The 16,460-nt window shown below is 36.9% G+C and overlaps 1 protein-coding gene across 1 annotated transcript in view; it reads left to right on the forward strand.

The window, feature by feature from the left end:
• Positions 1 to 16,460, forward strand: part of PRMT3 (protein arginine methyltransferase 3) — a 143,740-nt gene that overhangs the window by 23,924 nt on the left and 103,356 nt on the right. The window contains 1 exon segment of the mRNA XM_030331855.1: positions 5,564 to 5,685. Coding sequence (XP_030187715.1) covers positions 5,564 to 5,685 — 122 coding nt within the window.

Consider the following 16,460-nt stretch of genomic DNA (forward strand, 5'->3'; position numbering starts at 1 on the left):
AACAAACTTAAATAACGTCTAGGACTTACATGAAAAATTTTTTTTTTAAACCTGAAGAATATGATAGATGATTTAAACAAATTGAAAATTTTACCATCTTCTTAAATAGGAAAACTCAAAATTATCCATTTTCCCTGTATCAACTTATAACTTTAGTTCAATCCCCATAAAAATACTAAGACTTTTTAAAAAGACTAGATAAGTTGATTCTCTTGTTCTTATGAAAAAATAAATATAAAAAATTTTCCAGAAACATTGTGAAAAAAATTTTGCAGCGAGCATGGACTAGAGAGTGGACCAACCTTTTTAGATACTAAAACATTCTGTAAAGCTTCTGTAATTACAATAGTTACTGGCACATGATTATATAAATTAATGGAGCAAAATAAAAATACAAAAGTAGACCAAAGTATGTACAGAAATTTTACTTAATGTTCAAGATCCCTGTGCATTTGGGTTGCTACAACAAAAATACCATGAACTTAGTGACTTATAATTAAAAATTTTTAAATTGATTTTTCACAGTTAAAAGTCTGGGAAATCCAGAATCATGGCACTAATGTGGTGAAGGTTTGTGTTGTAGTTCACCATAGGCATAGACATGCCTTCCTCCCCCAGAGAGGAATCTTCTGGGCCCCTTTTATGAGGGTACTAATTCCTTTCACGAGGGCTTTGCCCTGATGACCTAATTACTTCCCCCAAATCCTCGCTTCTAGGATGTGGAGAAATGGGAATCCTCTTGTGCTGTTGGTGGGAATGCAAACTAGTGCAACCGCTCTGGAAAACAGTGTGGAGATTCCTCAAAAAATTAAAAATAGATCTACCGTATGACCCAGCAATAGCACTGCTAGGAATTTACCCAGGGGATACAGGAGTGCTGATGCATAGGGGCACTTGTACTTCAATGTTTATAGCAGCATTTTCAACAATAGCCAAATTGTGGAAAGAGCCTAAATTGTGGAAGAGCCTCCATCAACTGACGAATGGGTAAAGATGTGGTTTATATATACAATGGAATACTACTTGGCAATGAGAAAGAAGAAAGTCATGCCATTTGCAGCAATGTGGGTGGAATTGGAGGGTGTCATGCTAAAAGAAATAAGTCAGAGAAAGACAGATACCATGTGTTTTTACTCATATGTGGATCTTGAGAAACTTAACAAGACCATGGGGGAAGGGAAGGGGAAAAAACAATAGTTACAGAGAGGGAAGGAGGCAAACCATAAGAGACTTTTAAATACAGAGAACAAACAGGGTTGATGAGGGATGGGGGAGAGGGGAAAGTGGGTGGTGGGCATTGATGAGGGCAATTGTTAGGATGAGCCCTGGGTGTTGTATGTCAGCCAATTTGACAATAAATTATATTTTTAAAAAAACTGTCCCAGATATTGGGTTTACCAAAGACTTTATTTTTTTTTTTATTTTTTTTAAGTTTATTTATTTTTGAGAGAGACATAGACAGAATGCGAGTGGGTTGGGACAGAGAGAGAGGGAGACGAATCTGAAACAGGCTCCAGGCTCTGAGCTGCCAGCACAGAACCCAACGCGAGGCCTGAACTCATGAGCTGCGAGATCATGACCTGAGCCGAAGTCGGACGCTCAACCGACTGAGCCACCCAGGTGCCCCTGGGTTTACCAAAGACTTTAAATCAAATATTATAAATATGTTGAAAGAACTGAAGGAACCATATCTAAGTAATTTTTTTAACCAAGCTACAATTACCATTGATAAACCTTATGTCACTATAGATTGGTTTACGAAGTGTAGGATTTTATAAATGAAATTATATAGTATGTTTTCTTTTGTATTCAGCATAATTAAGATTAATCCATGTTATTACATGCATCAATAGTGTGTTTCTTTTTATTGCTGAGTAGCAGTTCATTGTATATACATCCAGCCTTGGCAATTCAGTTGGCCAACTTCAGCTTGTTGTTGGCCAAATCTGACCATCCCTATCTGCTTATATTATTGTTTATAGTCACTTTCATGCTACAACAGCAGAACTGAGTAGAGACTATATGGCCCAGAACACTGAAAATATGTTTTATTTGTCTCTTTACAGAAAAAGATTGTATGCCCTTGTGTACATATATAGTCATTTTTTAATCCATTCACTTGCTGATGAAAATTTAAGATTTTGTTTTAGTTTTTGGGTTTTAAAAATAAAGTTGTTAATGAACATTCATGTACAAAAAAAAAGATCCTTCTAATACCATCCTCAAAACTAAATAAACTAAAAAAAAAGTATATTAATGAAACCATAAATGTACTAGAAGAGAATGTATGAGGATAAAATAGAATGAAATAGGAGAGAATATGGGGAAGGTCAGTCTAATTATAATCAAAATCCAGCAGGAAGCCATAAAAGAAATGATTAATGAGTTTCACTGTAAGTAAAGAATTTCTGCATAGCCAAAATCACTATAAGCAGAATCGAAACACAAAAATATATGCTGAGAGAAACCTTGCAGATTATATTATAGAGGTGTCATCTTCTTCACTTACAAAGAACTGTTATTTGATAAGAAAATTTTGATTCAAAATTTCATAAGAAAAAGACAGCTCACTGGAAAAATAAAGAATATAAGTAGACACTTTACATAAAAAGAACTACAGATGGCTCTACAACATAAGGAATGATGCTAAACCTCATGATAGTGGAAATGCATGTTATAACTATGCCAGTGTATCATAATTTTGTACTTGCAAGATTGGCAAAAAGCCAAAAGTTTGATTATATGGTCCATAGGCTAGTCTCACCTGTAAGGATATCAACACTTAAACATTGCTGGTTAGGGCCCTCATGAGCAGAACTGCCCTATGGAAGGTAGTTTGGTCATGTCTGGCACAATTATAAATACGCATATTCTCTTTTGACACAGTATTTTCACTTCTAGAAATGTATTCTGTAGATTTACTCATGTGTGAATGGGGTTAGATATAAAGCTATATTTACAGTAATGATTGTCATAGTAAAATTTCAAAACTACCTAAATGTCTATCAGTAGAGAACTAAATCAATAGATTATGGTGTAGCCATAATACAGAATCCTTTACAACCATACGAGAGAAAGAAGTTCTGTAAACTGATACGGAAAGATCCCTACATTACATTGCTAAACACAAAAAGCAGTGTGTAGCAAGTGCAGTGGCATAATATGCTTCTGTTTATGTGAAAAAGGGACGGAAAAAATGTGTTACATCATCTTTACATGAAAATTCTCTTGAAGGATAAATAAGAAATACAGTTTTTGATGTTAAACTATGTGGCCTATATTACCAAGCTGAAGAATAAAGTAATGTTGAACAGTTTGATAGATTTTTAATTCTAGTTCTGTTGTTCTTACGGTAGCTTCCCATTACTCAGAATAAAATCCAAAGGTTCTGTGTGATCTGGCCTCTGCTTAACCTTTACCTCACTATCGAGCAACCTTTTGTCACCCAGCTCAGCCACATTGGTCTTCTTGCTTTGCCTGGAATCTTGTGTTTTGCTGTTAATATCCTCCATTGCTTAGAAGAAACTCCTCCAGATCTCTACATGGCATATTCCTTTATTTCATTCAGTTCTCAGCCCACATATATCAGAGGTGTATTCACAGACCTATTTTAAATGCTTAAAGTATGTATCCCCTCTTCTCTGCTCTAACTTCTATTCCGGGGCTTGATTTTTCTTTATAACACTACTGGCTAACCTTATTTTGTATTTATTTATTCATTGTCTGTAGCTCCATTAAGACAGAAACTTGGTCTTGTTTGTTGCTGTACCCCATCACTGTGATCATGATTGCACTTAGTGATGCTCAGCAAATATTTATAGGAGAATACTGAAATAATTTCATTTTTTTGAGATAAGTACATAGGAGTTTAGGCCATTGATATTGAAAGATTTAAGGCAGTGCAGATTGCAGTCATTTCACAGAAAATACTGTATCTCTGACTATTTTGCTTAATATGTTTCCTCAGTAATTTGTTTTTGTTTTTTTACTTTGAATGGAGCAGGTTTCACTATACTATATTGGAAATAGCATGCAATTCTTGATTTGGAAATAATTGCTTTTTACCTGTCCCCAACATCATCTTAAACTTTGATTCTTTTTACCTTCACCATTGATAATGAGTATTATTTTTAAAACTTATATTCTTAAATGGCTGAATTCTAGAAGCCAGTTTGTTTTTATTGTACTTGTATTATTTAAGTGAGTTGAATATTAATTTTGGAAATGGAGGCGATATGGCAATATTCTACATCTAGATTCTTTTATAAGCATTTTTAGTTGTATTGGATGATGCTCTCCTGCTAAACTTAATTCTTGTCTCTCAAACTTGGAGAAATTTATTTCTGCTACAGTTTAGAACTACTAAGCCTAAATTAGAGCATGCATGCAATGGGGAAATTAAAAATAGAGAATATTATGGCGCACCTGGGTATCTCAGTCGGTTAAGCGACCGACTTCAAGTCAGGTCATGATCTCACAGTTTGTGAGCGAGCCCCACATTGGGCTGTGTGCTGACAGCTCAGAGCCTGGAGCCTGCTTCAGATTCTGTGTCTCATTCTCTCTCTGCCCCTCTCCCACTTGTGCTCTGTCTCTGTCTCTCAAAAATAAAATAAAATTAAATTAAATGTAATTTTAATAAAATGTAAAAAAAGTTTGTAAGGGGCGCCTGGGTGGCGCAGTCGGTTAAGCGTCCGACTTCAGCCAGGTCACGATCTTGCGGTCCATGAGTTTGAGCCCCACGTCAGGCTCTGGGCTGATGGCTCGGAGCCTGGAGCCTGCTTCCGATTCTGTGTCTCCCTCTCTCTCTGCCCCTCCCCCGTTCATGCTCTGTCTCTCTCTGTCCCAAAAATAAATAAACGTTGAAAAAAAAAATTAAAAAAAAAAGTTTTTAAAAAAAATAGAGAATACTTCCCTGTTAAGTCTGTAGAAATTGCTTATTTTGTGTAAAACATCTCTTAATTTACATTGTTGCATCTGATTGTAGCAGAATATGGCCAGTATGGCCAAAAAGACTGTTAGGAATTTAAAAAAAGTTGGGGTGCAAACAACTTGGTGTATGTACCTGGCCAGCTCAGTCGGTAAAGCATAGGACTCTTGATCTTGGGGTCATAAGTTCAAGCCCCATGCTGGGCATAGAGCTTATGTTTAAAAAAGAAGAAGAAGAATTTAAAACAACTCATTGTAGTGATATCTTCAGCTTCTTCAAATAGAAATCACTACCATAATTGATAAGTAAAATTTTAAAATATTGTGATCAATGGGGGTGTCTGAGTGGCTCAGTCAGTTAAGCTTCGGCTCAGGTCATGATCTCACAGTTCACGAGTTCGAGCCCCTTGTTGGGCTCTTTGCTGACAGCTCAGAGCCTGAAGCCTGTTTTGGATTCTGTCTCCCTGGCCCTCTGCCCCTCTCCTGCTTGCTCTCTGTCTCTCAAAAATACATAAAAAACATTTTAAAATTTTCAACAAAATATTGTGATCAATTACTTGCCAGAAACATCATAATATGTGATTAGAACTTAAAATATTAGACCTTTTCAATAATACCTGTTTTTTTATTTTACCAGGTAGTTTTGGATGTTGGTTGTGGAACTGGAATTCTCTCTATGTTTGCAGCTAAAGCTGGGGCAAAGAAGGTTCTTGGAGTTGATCAATCTGAAATACTTTACCAGGCAATGGATATCATAAGGTAGATGTATTTTGAGGCTTGATTTAAGATTATTTTTAAACATGATGATTAACAGGTCTTCTTGTCTTTAATAGCTGTCTAATGCAGACTCAAGACATTTGTCTTTTAGTAAAAATTCATTCCAAAATAATAGGATTTTAGGTTATATTGAGCCAGACATGTTTAAACTATGAATAATCTCTTCACAGTTCTCGTTGATGGGAATTACTTTTATATAATTTCCTGTCTTTCCAGTTATAGCTATAATATGCTAATTATAATAATACAGAATTAGAGGGGTGCCTGGGTGGTTTGGTCCGTTGAGCGTCCAACTCTTGATATTGGCTCAGGTCATGATCCCAGGGTCATGGGATAGTGCTCCCCATTGAGCTCTGCACCTAGTATGGAGCCTGCTTAAGATTCTCTCTCTTCCTCTGCCCATCTCCCCCATTCGTGCCCGCACATGATTTCTCTTCCTTTCTCTCTCTCTCTCAAATAAAAAAAAAAAAAAATTAAACCAAAATAATAATACAAAATTAGAATATTGACATAAGCGTAGTAATTGTTAGAAGACTCTACAAAACTGAATATTTCAGTTATGTTTCCTTTAGCAAATATCAATCAGACTAAAGACTAAGGGGTATCTTTTTTTTTTTTTTTAATTTTTTTAACGTTTATTTATTTTTGAGACAGAGAGAGACAGAGCATGAATGGGGGAGGGGCGAGAGAGAGGGAGACACAGAATCGGAAGCAGGCTCCAGGCTCTGAGTGGTCAGCCCAGAGCCCGATGCGGGGCTCGAACTCACGGACCGCGAGATCGTGACCTGAGCTGAAGTCGGACGTTTAACCGACTGAGCCACCCAGGCGCCCCGGGGGTATCTTTTTTTATAGCACTAACCTTTGTGCCTCAAAATTAAAATAAGTAGAGTATCTCCTACTTCTGAGGAGTTAGGTTAATCAATCAAGGATTGATTTTTTATGACTGGCTTATGTCATAGTAAGAAGGCCTTTATTTGAACTACAGCTTGTAGAACTAGATATCTTTAGCTGTGTATTTAAAAGCACCTTACAGGGGCGCCTGGGGCGCAGTCGGTTAAGCGTCCGACTTCAGCCAAGTCATGATCTCGCGGTCCGTGAGTTTGAGCCCCGCGTCGGGCTCTGGGCTGATGGCTCGGAGCCTGGATCCTGTTTCCGATTCTGTGTCTCCCTCTCTCTCTGCCCCTCCCCCGTTCATGCTCTGTCTCTCTGTGTCCCAAAAAAATAAATAAAAAACGTTGAAAAAAAAATTTTTTTTAAATAATAAAAAAATAAAAAAATAATAAAAAAATAAAAGCACCTTACATTTGGAACTTAGGAGTAATTTTCAGAGTAAATCACTAATAGGAACTTCTCAGTAATTCTCTTTCCCCCCAGCTTTATTGAGATATAATTGACACATAGCATTGTATTAGTTTAAGATACACATTGTGTTGCATTGATATTTTTATGTATTAGTATGATTATCACCATAGCATTAGCTAACCCTTCAATTGCATCACATAATTACCATTTCTTTTTTTTTCTTTTTTTTTTGTGGTGAGAATATTTAAGAGCTATGCTCTTAGCAACCTTCAAGTATATGAATACAATATTATTAACTCTAATCACCATGCATACATTTAATGCACAAGTTCTTAAGTGGTCCTCCCATTGATACTTATGTTCGTTCTTAAAGTGATTAATGTTAATTCTTCCTTGTTAGCATAAAAATATATATAAACATCTTAAGTATAATTGTTTAAGTTTTAGATATTATTGCATAATGTAGAAGTATAGTTGGGGCGCCTGGGTGGCACAGTTGGTTAAGCGTCCGACTTCAGCCAGGTCACGATCTCATGGTCCGTGAGTTCGAGCCCCGCGTCAGGCTCTGGGCTGATGGCTTGGAGCCTGGAGCCTGTTTCCGATTCTGTGTCTCCCTCTCTCTCTGCCCCTCCCCTGTTTCTGCTCTGTCTCTCTCTGTCCCAAAAATAAATAGAATTAAAAAAAAAAAAAGAAGTATAGTGTTGTGGTTAAGAGTATAAGGTTTGAGTCAGGATTGGTTTGAATCTGTTACTGTCTCACTTACCAGTTAGAAGTGAGATATACATATAACTATCTCTTTGGCACATTGCTTGGCACATAATAGGTATTTGAAAGTTACCTACTATTATTATTATTAAGTGCCAAATTAATGTTAATGAAAAAATTACATTGATCTTGCTTAGATTTTTCATAGATCTAGGTTTGTGGTTATGATTTCTTTTTTTTAAGTTCATTTATTATTTGAGAGAGAGATGGAGGAGAGAGAGCAGGGGTGGAGCAGAGAGAGAGGGAGAGGGAGAGGGATAATCCTAAACAGGCTCTGCACTGGTCAGCACAGAGCCTGACATGGGGCTCCATCCCACAACCCTGGGATCATGACCTGAGCCGAAATCAAGAATTGGATGCCTAACCCACTGAACCACTCAGGCGCCTCTGTGGTTATGATTTTCATATTGGAGAATGTGCATATTGTTCGCAACTCTGTAATCTGGTAAAGTTTTTTCCTAGTTCTTATGGTACCATATGGACATCTTCATCATTTTTGAGGTTCCATAAAGAGTACCTACACTTGCTTGTGCTTTGCCATACAATATGAAAAACACCTAAAGAAGATAATTGTTTTAGAAGAATTATCAAACATTTATTGTGGATAGTAAGATTATGGTAAGATATTTCTTTCTTTTTTTTTTTTTGAGAGAGGAAGTGCAAATGGGGGAGGGGGAAAGGGAGAGAGCATCTCAAGTAGGCTCTATGCCTGGTGCAGAGCCCCACCAGGGGTTTGACCCCACAACTGTGAAATCATGACCTGAGCCGAAATCAAGAGTTGGATGTTCACCCGACTGAGCCACTCAGGCACCCTCGGTACGACATTTCTGTTAGAAGCTTTATCTTATAAAAGATCATGTCCATTCACTTGTCATTTTTAATTTCTATGAAGTGAGACTAGATGTGTTCTCATTTTAATTTCTTTATGGAAGAAAAGGAAAAGGATAGTAATAACACTCATTTTATTTTTGGTTTGTTTCATTTTATTTCACATAAAATTCCTACTGACTTTTTAGAAATATCTTTATATAGTGATTATACTCATATCCATTGTGTATAAAATTTAGTGCTGCTGTGTGTGCAACTTTTGCGTAAGAGCATTATTGAAAATAACTTAGTACTCAATTTTAGGTGCTTCATTTTAACAATAAAAATTGCTAACGTTAATTTAGTACTCTCTATTGAATTTCTTTTGCGGTAGATATAATTACAATATATTATTATCCTTATTATAGAGATTAAGAAGTTGAGCACAGAGATTAAGTTACTCTCCTTATTTGTAGTGGAGCCAGGATTAGCTCCTAGGCAGCCGACTCCATCTTCATTCTCACAGTCAATTTACTGTGCTGTATCTCCCTTTAACTACTTACAGGGCATGTGTTAGTTGCAGTCAATAGTTTGCTTTACTTAGAATCTGTAGAGTTTGAGGGATACCTGGGTACCATCAGTCAGTTAAGCATCCCACTCTTGATTTCAGCTCAGGTCATGATATGTCTCATGGTTCATGAGTTTGAGTCCCATGTCAGGCTCTGTGCTGACAGCATGAGCCTACTTGGGATTCTCTATCTCCCTCTCTGCCCCTCCCGCACTCGTGTGTGCACTCGCTCTCTCCGTCAAAAAGATTTAAAAAAGAATCTATAGAGTGGTGAAAATCCAACCTTTTTGCTTTAGATTAGTTTTGTTTTGGATAAGCCAACATTATACCATTTCTTCAGAGATATTATCCATTGCCTGTTTTATATTGTGGAAAAGTTACTTCCATAGTGTCTATAAGCATCTCTCCCTTGTCTTCCATTGAAAAATTTGAAATTTATACTTGGGTGAAATAACTTCTGTTCTTCTGTTTGTGAATGTCTCTCTAAAAGGATGTGCAGGGGGCGCCTGGGTGGCGCAGTCGGTTAAGCGTCCGACTTCAGCAGGTCACGATCTTCGCGGTCCGGGAGTTCGAGCCCCGCGTCAGGGCTCTGGCTGATGGCTCAGAGCCTGGAGCCTGTTTCCGATTCTGTGTCTCCCTCTCTCTCTGCCCCTCCCCCGTCATGCTCTGTCTCTCTCTGTCCCAAAAATAAATAAAAAAACGTTGAAAAAAAAAAAAATTAAAAAAAAAAAAAAAAAGGATGTGCAGGAAACAGTTTACTGTTAATATCCCACAATTTACTGGCTCATTATTCTACCAGTTGAAGAGGAGTATAGCTATTCCTCTCAGCATCTGTAATCACATGACTTGATTTCTGATTTTGGCTTTTGATTAACTAGCTACTTGATAATGGAAAAGTACTTCTTAGTCTCTGGTTTCTTCATTTATAAATGAGGTTGATGGTGATATCTATCTCCTAAGACTGTTATAAGGACTGAATCCATTTATGGTGCTTTGCAAAGTGTCTGGCATGTGCTGCTTATTAAATTTAGCAGTGATTGTAATCATATTCGTTAGTATTAATAGTGGTATATTTAGCTTGGCACCAGTGCCCCAAATAATATTTTATGTTTGTTGGTTATGTTTCTAAAATAATCATTTGGGGTGCCTAGCTGGTTCAGTCAGTGGAGCATGTGGCCCTTGATCTCAGGGTTGTAGGTTTGAGCCCCACATTGGGTGTAGAGATGCTTGAAAAAATAGAATCTAAAAACATAATAATAATATTATAATAATAAATAAAAATAATCATTATTGTAGTTGTCCCCCCCAAAATATGATGGCTCTCTTTTCTACATTTTTTCAGTTGCTCACAGTCTCTACTCTTCTGTGCCATAAAAACTTCCAGATTTGGCCAGTTTTTTTCTGCACTGACTCTCTTCCTTGAAATCTACTCTCAACTTCTCTTATATTTGTCTGTGTTGTATATGAGGCTTTCTGGAACTATCATCAGTCAGTGAAAACAGCTCTTCCAGTTAGCAGGCTGTGAGTTGTCTTTGGCTCTTCTGAGGCTTCTTTGTCAGAAATGTGTACACCGCAGAATTTCTGTAAAACTCTGTAAGCTTACATCTATAAAAAAGACTTTAAATTCTAAAAGAGAGACACTTTTATTTATTTAGTTATTTTTCCAATATATTGGAAATTTATTGTCAGATTGGTTTCCATACAACACCCAGTGCTCATCCCAAAAGGTGCCCTCAATACCCATCACCACCCACCTGTCCCCCTCCCACCCCATCAACCCTCAGTTGCTCTCAGTTTTGAGTCAGAGAGGACACTTGTAAATGATTTTTCGTTACTTTTAAATATACTTAGTTTACAGTCCTTGAATTGTGTTCAAAATGATAAATAATTTGTATCTCTTTTTTTTTTTTAATTTAAAAGAGAGACCCTCATGTTTTAAAGAAATGAGTTTAGAATGGAGGTAAACATTTGATTTTAATGTAAACTGACATACATATTAGGGCTTATATGTAATATATAGATATATGTATATATTAGGGCTTAAGGTTAGGCTTGCAGTTTGAGGTTGCAGACTTGAATAAAATCAAATATAGGTTTTCAGAGCTGTTACATTACAGGGGCAAATAGAACTCAAAGTGATACATGGAGGGAATGAGAAAATTGTTTCTTATCTGTACTGTCATACTTGAAACTCTGCAGTGAAATGATCATTTTAGAAACAAACTTACCTAAGGATAGGAAAGCTATTCAGTGGCAGACAGTCGTATGCTGTGTTCGCCCTCAGGAAGCAGGGGTAGCTTCTGGTAATACTTTTACCATTACTCTGGCTGCCTTTGGCTTCTCATTGCCTCAGCCATGGAATAGCTCATATTCAGACGCTGAATGTTATTGCAGAGGAGCTTTCATGAGAAGGCTGATCCATCGTACAGCTGCAGTGCAATACTTTCAATCTCACTGTGACATTAAAGATGCAATCTTTTATATTGCCTGTATCTAGAATACTGTTAGAAATGAAACATAAGAAAAGCCTAGAGAATAATTGATCTGTTGTCATGTTTATGTAAGTGTCCTCTAGATTCTAGGATGGTGCTATATCTTCTCAATCTTTTTATCCCTAACACCTAGCAAAATGTCTGATCACAGTAGATGCTTAGTACAGGTCTTTGAGAAGAACAAATTTAACATAATGATTTTGAAGATAGTGGTGACCCCACTATGTCAGATTTGGAACAAGATCACAAATGTACCAGGAAAAATTCTTGAAGTAAGGGATGTTCCTTCATATTTTGTTTCTAAATTTGATGGAAATAACATAGAAGAGTAAGTTAAGCTGAAGAGAACTTTGAACTGCTGATGAGGCTGAAATGGTGAAAAACATTTGCTGCTAAAAAAAACCCAGAATTCTACTAAAGTAGTGAACGTGATCGAGACACTTTACAAGGAAACTAAATTCATTTCTTCTCCCACCCCACTAAACCCTTCATTTCCTGGTCCACTCAGTGCTCCTGGCTTGGGATCTCACAACTACCCCGCTAGTTCAGTGGTTCACTGGAAGAACAAAGCTTAATATAAAGTTGTATCCACAACTAAGATTTGTTACAGCAAAAGCCACAGTCCAGGGACAGCAAGAAAAAGATATCTATCAGTTATAAGTCATGTACAGGCTCCCAGGTAATCCTTTCTTTGCAAGAGTCACACAAAATGTACTTTTCTCTCTGGATGCAAAACTCAAAGACACATGTGAGATGTCTCTACCCAAGGAATTTTGCTTGAGTCTTACAGCCCGTAGTTCTCAAAAAGAGCTGATCATACGAGCACCTGCTATGTGACCCGCCATGGTGTACATGCATGTCAGACACCAGGTGCCCATCAGGAACATTCATGTTTGTTTTAAACATGCTGTCATCCTTGTTTAGCTTGGTCCATGGCTTTGCGCATATAGAATAGTATCATTACCCAGTAACTATGTGAATGTTCAGTTGTTTTGTTAGAGTTTGGCCAAGAATTACTGCTATGGTTACAGAGATAAGTAAGAACTAAGGGAATAGACCTGCATTGACTCTTTCTCACACGTAAAAATTGTAAACCTAGGATTCATACTTGACCTTTGGCTTCTTTTTTACCAACATACCTATTGGAAAGAGTCCTGTTGATTAAGAATCCCCAATGTGTCTCGATCCGTCCCTTGTCTGCCATTGAGGTTCTTAAATCTGTCTTAATTCACATTTTACTTTTCTCACCTAAATTAATACAGCTACATGTAACTGGCTTGGTTATTTGTACTTCCTCTTTGCCTCCCAGCAGCTGTCATCCATTGTCTCCAGGACAGCCAGACTGATTTCCCTGCTCAATTCTCTTCCCCTTTAAGTAAAAGGAAAGGGGCAGTGGGGGAAGGATGTATTTTGTGTTGGGAACACATAAGAGAGGATAAAAAAGAAACTAAGATTACCTGTGATCCTAGTATGAGAGATCACTATCGATATTTTGGTAAGGCTTTTTAAAGCCTTAGGTCACAGGAGATGAAATACGTAGAAATGGAAGCTTACCAGAGTGTCAGCTCCTCAAGGTTAGACAGGAATTTTTCTCTGTTTTGTTCATTGATGGTCCCAACCACCTGGAAGGGTAACATGACACATAATAGGTATTCAACTTAAATACTTATTTAATGAATGAATTCATAAATTCATGAACTTTCAAGACCCAGAACATGAACATGAAAGCCAGGTAAATCATCATCAAACCTGAAAACCCATTGTCTCTGCTTGAATCCAGATGATTCTTTCCATCTTTTTTTTCCATCGTATTAGAAGCTGAGTTATTTCTCGTTTTAAACAATAAATGTTCTCAATGTTGGTAATTCCACAGCTGCACATCTGTAATCACAAATGATACATTCGGGAGGGATGCAATTCATTGAGTAGCTTTATTTTGGCTTTGTGTCTGGGCCCTGCATTTGAAATGATCAGCCTCGTAGTGTTTATTTTTCATGAGATGTACTAATCTGCCCTTTGTCTCATATGTTTGAGAATCCTTGTTTTTTTATTTGCATTTATGAATGGAGAATTAGGTTTTTTTTAATAAAGGTAACCGGTATATGTTTTGTCTCTGCTGGGATTGGAGGGGAAGCTCCCTTTCTTCCATTGATTTTTCAGGCTCTTGTTACTTCCACTTTGTATACCTCTTGACTCGAGGGGTTTGTGTTGTAAAGAATGGCTTCTGCCTCCACTCTGATTTTCTCTGATAGGTGCACTGAGCACTGGATCCATCAGATTTACCAATGTAATTTAATCCCCCCTTTTCTCCCATGAAATTATCAGAATCTTTGCTTTGATATCACCTTCTAAAATCCTTATGCATTATAAATTTTTTATTGTATTTTATATTAATTTATTGTCAGTTTGCTTTGGGAACTAAAGAGAAGTATTTGCCCTTGGATGTCATAGTGAAATGAAAGCAAAGTAATATACCGTGTGTATTTTTATATGAGGGTATTCCCTCCCTGCCCTTCTCTAGTACTTATGTATTCTTCTAGAGGAACTTTATAATTATTTTGTCACAACATTAAATGCCACTTATTGACTAGGTATTCATTGCATGAACTACCATACTTTATGCTGCTTACATGTCTATTTCTCTACTAGACCATGCTCTTCTTTGGACCTAGACCAGGTCTTTGAGTCACATTTGCAGAAGTACATTACACATTTGATCCTATGTTTCCCATTTTAAAAATCCTGAAATGACTCTTTATTGTCTTGGAATAAAAATCGAGACTCTTTAATATCACCTTTATCTCCCAACCCTGTCACTATATACCTTTTGTTGCTCTAATCATACTGTGAACTATTTATAGCTCTTCAAATTTGCCATTTCTCTTCCATTCACACACACACACACACACACACACACACACACACACACACACAGAGGCAGTTTGTGCACACAAAGATGTATGCACTTCCTTATCCCCATACCCATATACGTCTTCATGGGTGCTCTGTCTTTTCCTGGTTAAACTCAAATGTCTCTCACTTAAGGGCTTTTTATATAAGCTACTGTGGTACCCTATGCTGTTTACTGTTCTGTCTCCCTTAGACCATGTTCCTAAGTGTATCGACTGTGGTCTTTGATCTCTGTGTGCTCAGTCTAAGAATTAGTCTTGCTCATGTTCCTATATCATGAAATAAAAGTTAAATTGCTACTTTTCAGCTAGAAAAAGCTGAAAAGGACTATACTTTCCTGTCTTATTCCTGTCTTATTTCCTATACTTTCCTGTCTTATTTCCTAACAAAATTTTCACTCAGAAAATAGATGATTTCAGTGCTTATTGGATTAGTTAAGAGACATACTTAAAATACCCTTTTTATTACAATGTTATATTTCTGTAGATTAAACCTATGCTAGTTTTTGAGCAAGTAATTCTAGAGATAGAATTCATTGGAATGCTTTTTTGCTGAAGAAAGGTTTAGTGAGTAGCCACTTGAGAAAAAGTAAGTAAAATGTATAGTTTTTCATGAATGGGAAATCAGGTGGTGATTAAGATGAACAGTCCCATGAAAGAGGTTATCTGTGTGAATGATATCTGTGTTGAGCTGTTTAATACAGAATTACTGGAATCATGGCCTTGTCTTTTTGTGTGTGTGTATTGCCTGAAATCTTAATCTTTCCTGTTATATTATATTTGAACAAGTAATTACTGATGCAAGTAGGATTATGACTTGTAGCAGACAATAAACAGCCTGAGCAGATGGCCTTTTACAAAACACATCTTGTTTCAGCATTAGCATTCCGAAGGTATTTCTAAGCAATGGAACATTTTGCTCTTTTAAGAAGCTCACTTTTTGTTTCCTTTGAAGTGTTTGTAATTCTTAGAGCCTTAATAATATTTCAGTGAATAGTAAGCAACTACAGCAGTTCTATCAAGAAGAATTTTATTATTTCTTTGATAAACCTAAATATGATGTAAGCATCCTTTTCTTTTACTTTTGTGTGAAATATAACATACATATTAAAAGTTCATAACCATAAGTAATGTTATAATATGCATAAGTATGCACAAAATAATAAGAAATAGAGTATTACCTCACTTTCGAATCCCACCCACCTGTATTGCCCTTTTTCAGTCAGATGCTGCCATCCTGATTAAGGTTACTCCTGTCCTGACTTTGATGGTAATCACTTTGTTTGCTTTACACTTTAGCCACTTATATGGCCATCCATTTAAGATAGTTTAGTTTACTAAACTTGATTTTTAAATAAATGAAATGATATGTCAGGCATTCTTTTTGTCTAGCTTGTTTTGCTCAACATTATCTTTAGTGTTCATTCATGTTATGTCTAAACTGTAGTTCATTCATGTTTATTATTGTAAAGAAAGCCACTAATGAATATATCACAATTTATCTGATCTGTTCTTGATGGACATATTTTGGGTTTTCCAATCTATTATGAACAATTCTGTTACGAACTTTTGTACATAACAGTTCTGGTTGGCATTGTCTTATCCTTAAAAAATTTTTCCTGGGGCGCCGAGGTGGCGCAGTCGGTTAAGCGTCCGACTTCAGCCAGGTCACGATCTCGCGGTCCGTGAGTTCGAGCCCCGCGTCAGGCTCTGGGCTGATGGCTCAGAGCCTGGAGCCTGTTTCCGATTCTGTGTCTCCCTCTTCTCTGCCCCCTCCCCCGTTCGTGCTCTGTCTCTCTCTGTCCCAAAAATAAATAAACGTGAAAAAATATATTAAAAAAAAATTTTCCAGGTGGTCTTATAGCACCTCATTGCAATTTAAATTTGCATTTCTGTGATTATTAATGAGGCTGA

Source organism: Lynx canadensis, chromosome D1 (genome assembly GCF_007474595.2).
Source record: "Lynx canadensis isolate LIC74 chromosome D1, mLynCan4.pri.v2, whole genome shotgun sequence".
In the NCBI taxonomy this organism is placed as follows: domain Eukaryota; kingdom Metazoa; phylum Chordata; class Mammalia; order Carnivora; family Felidae; genus Lynx; species Lynx canadensis.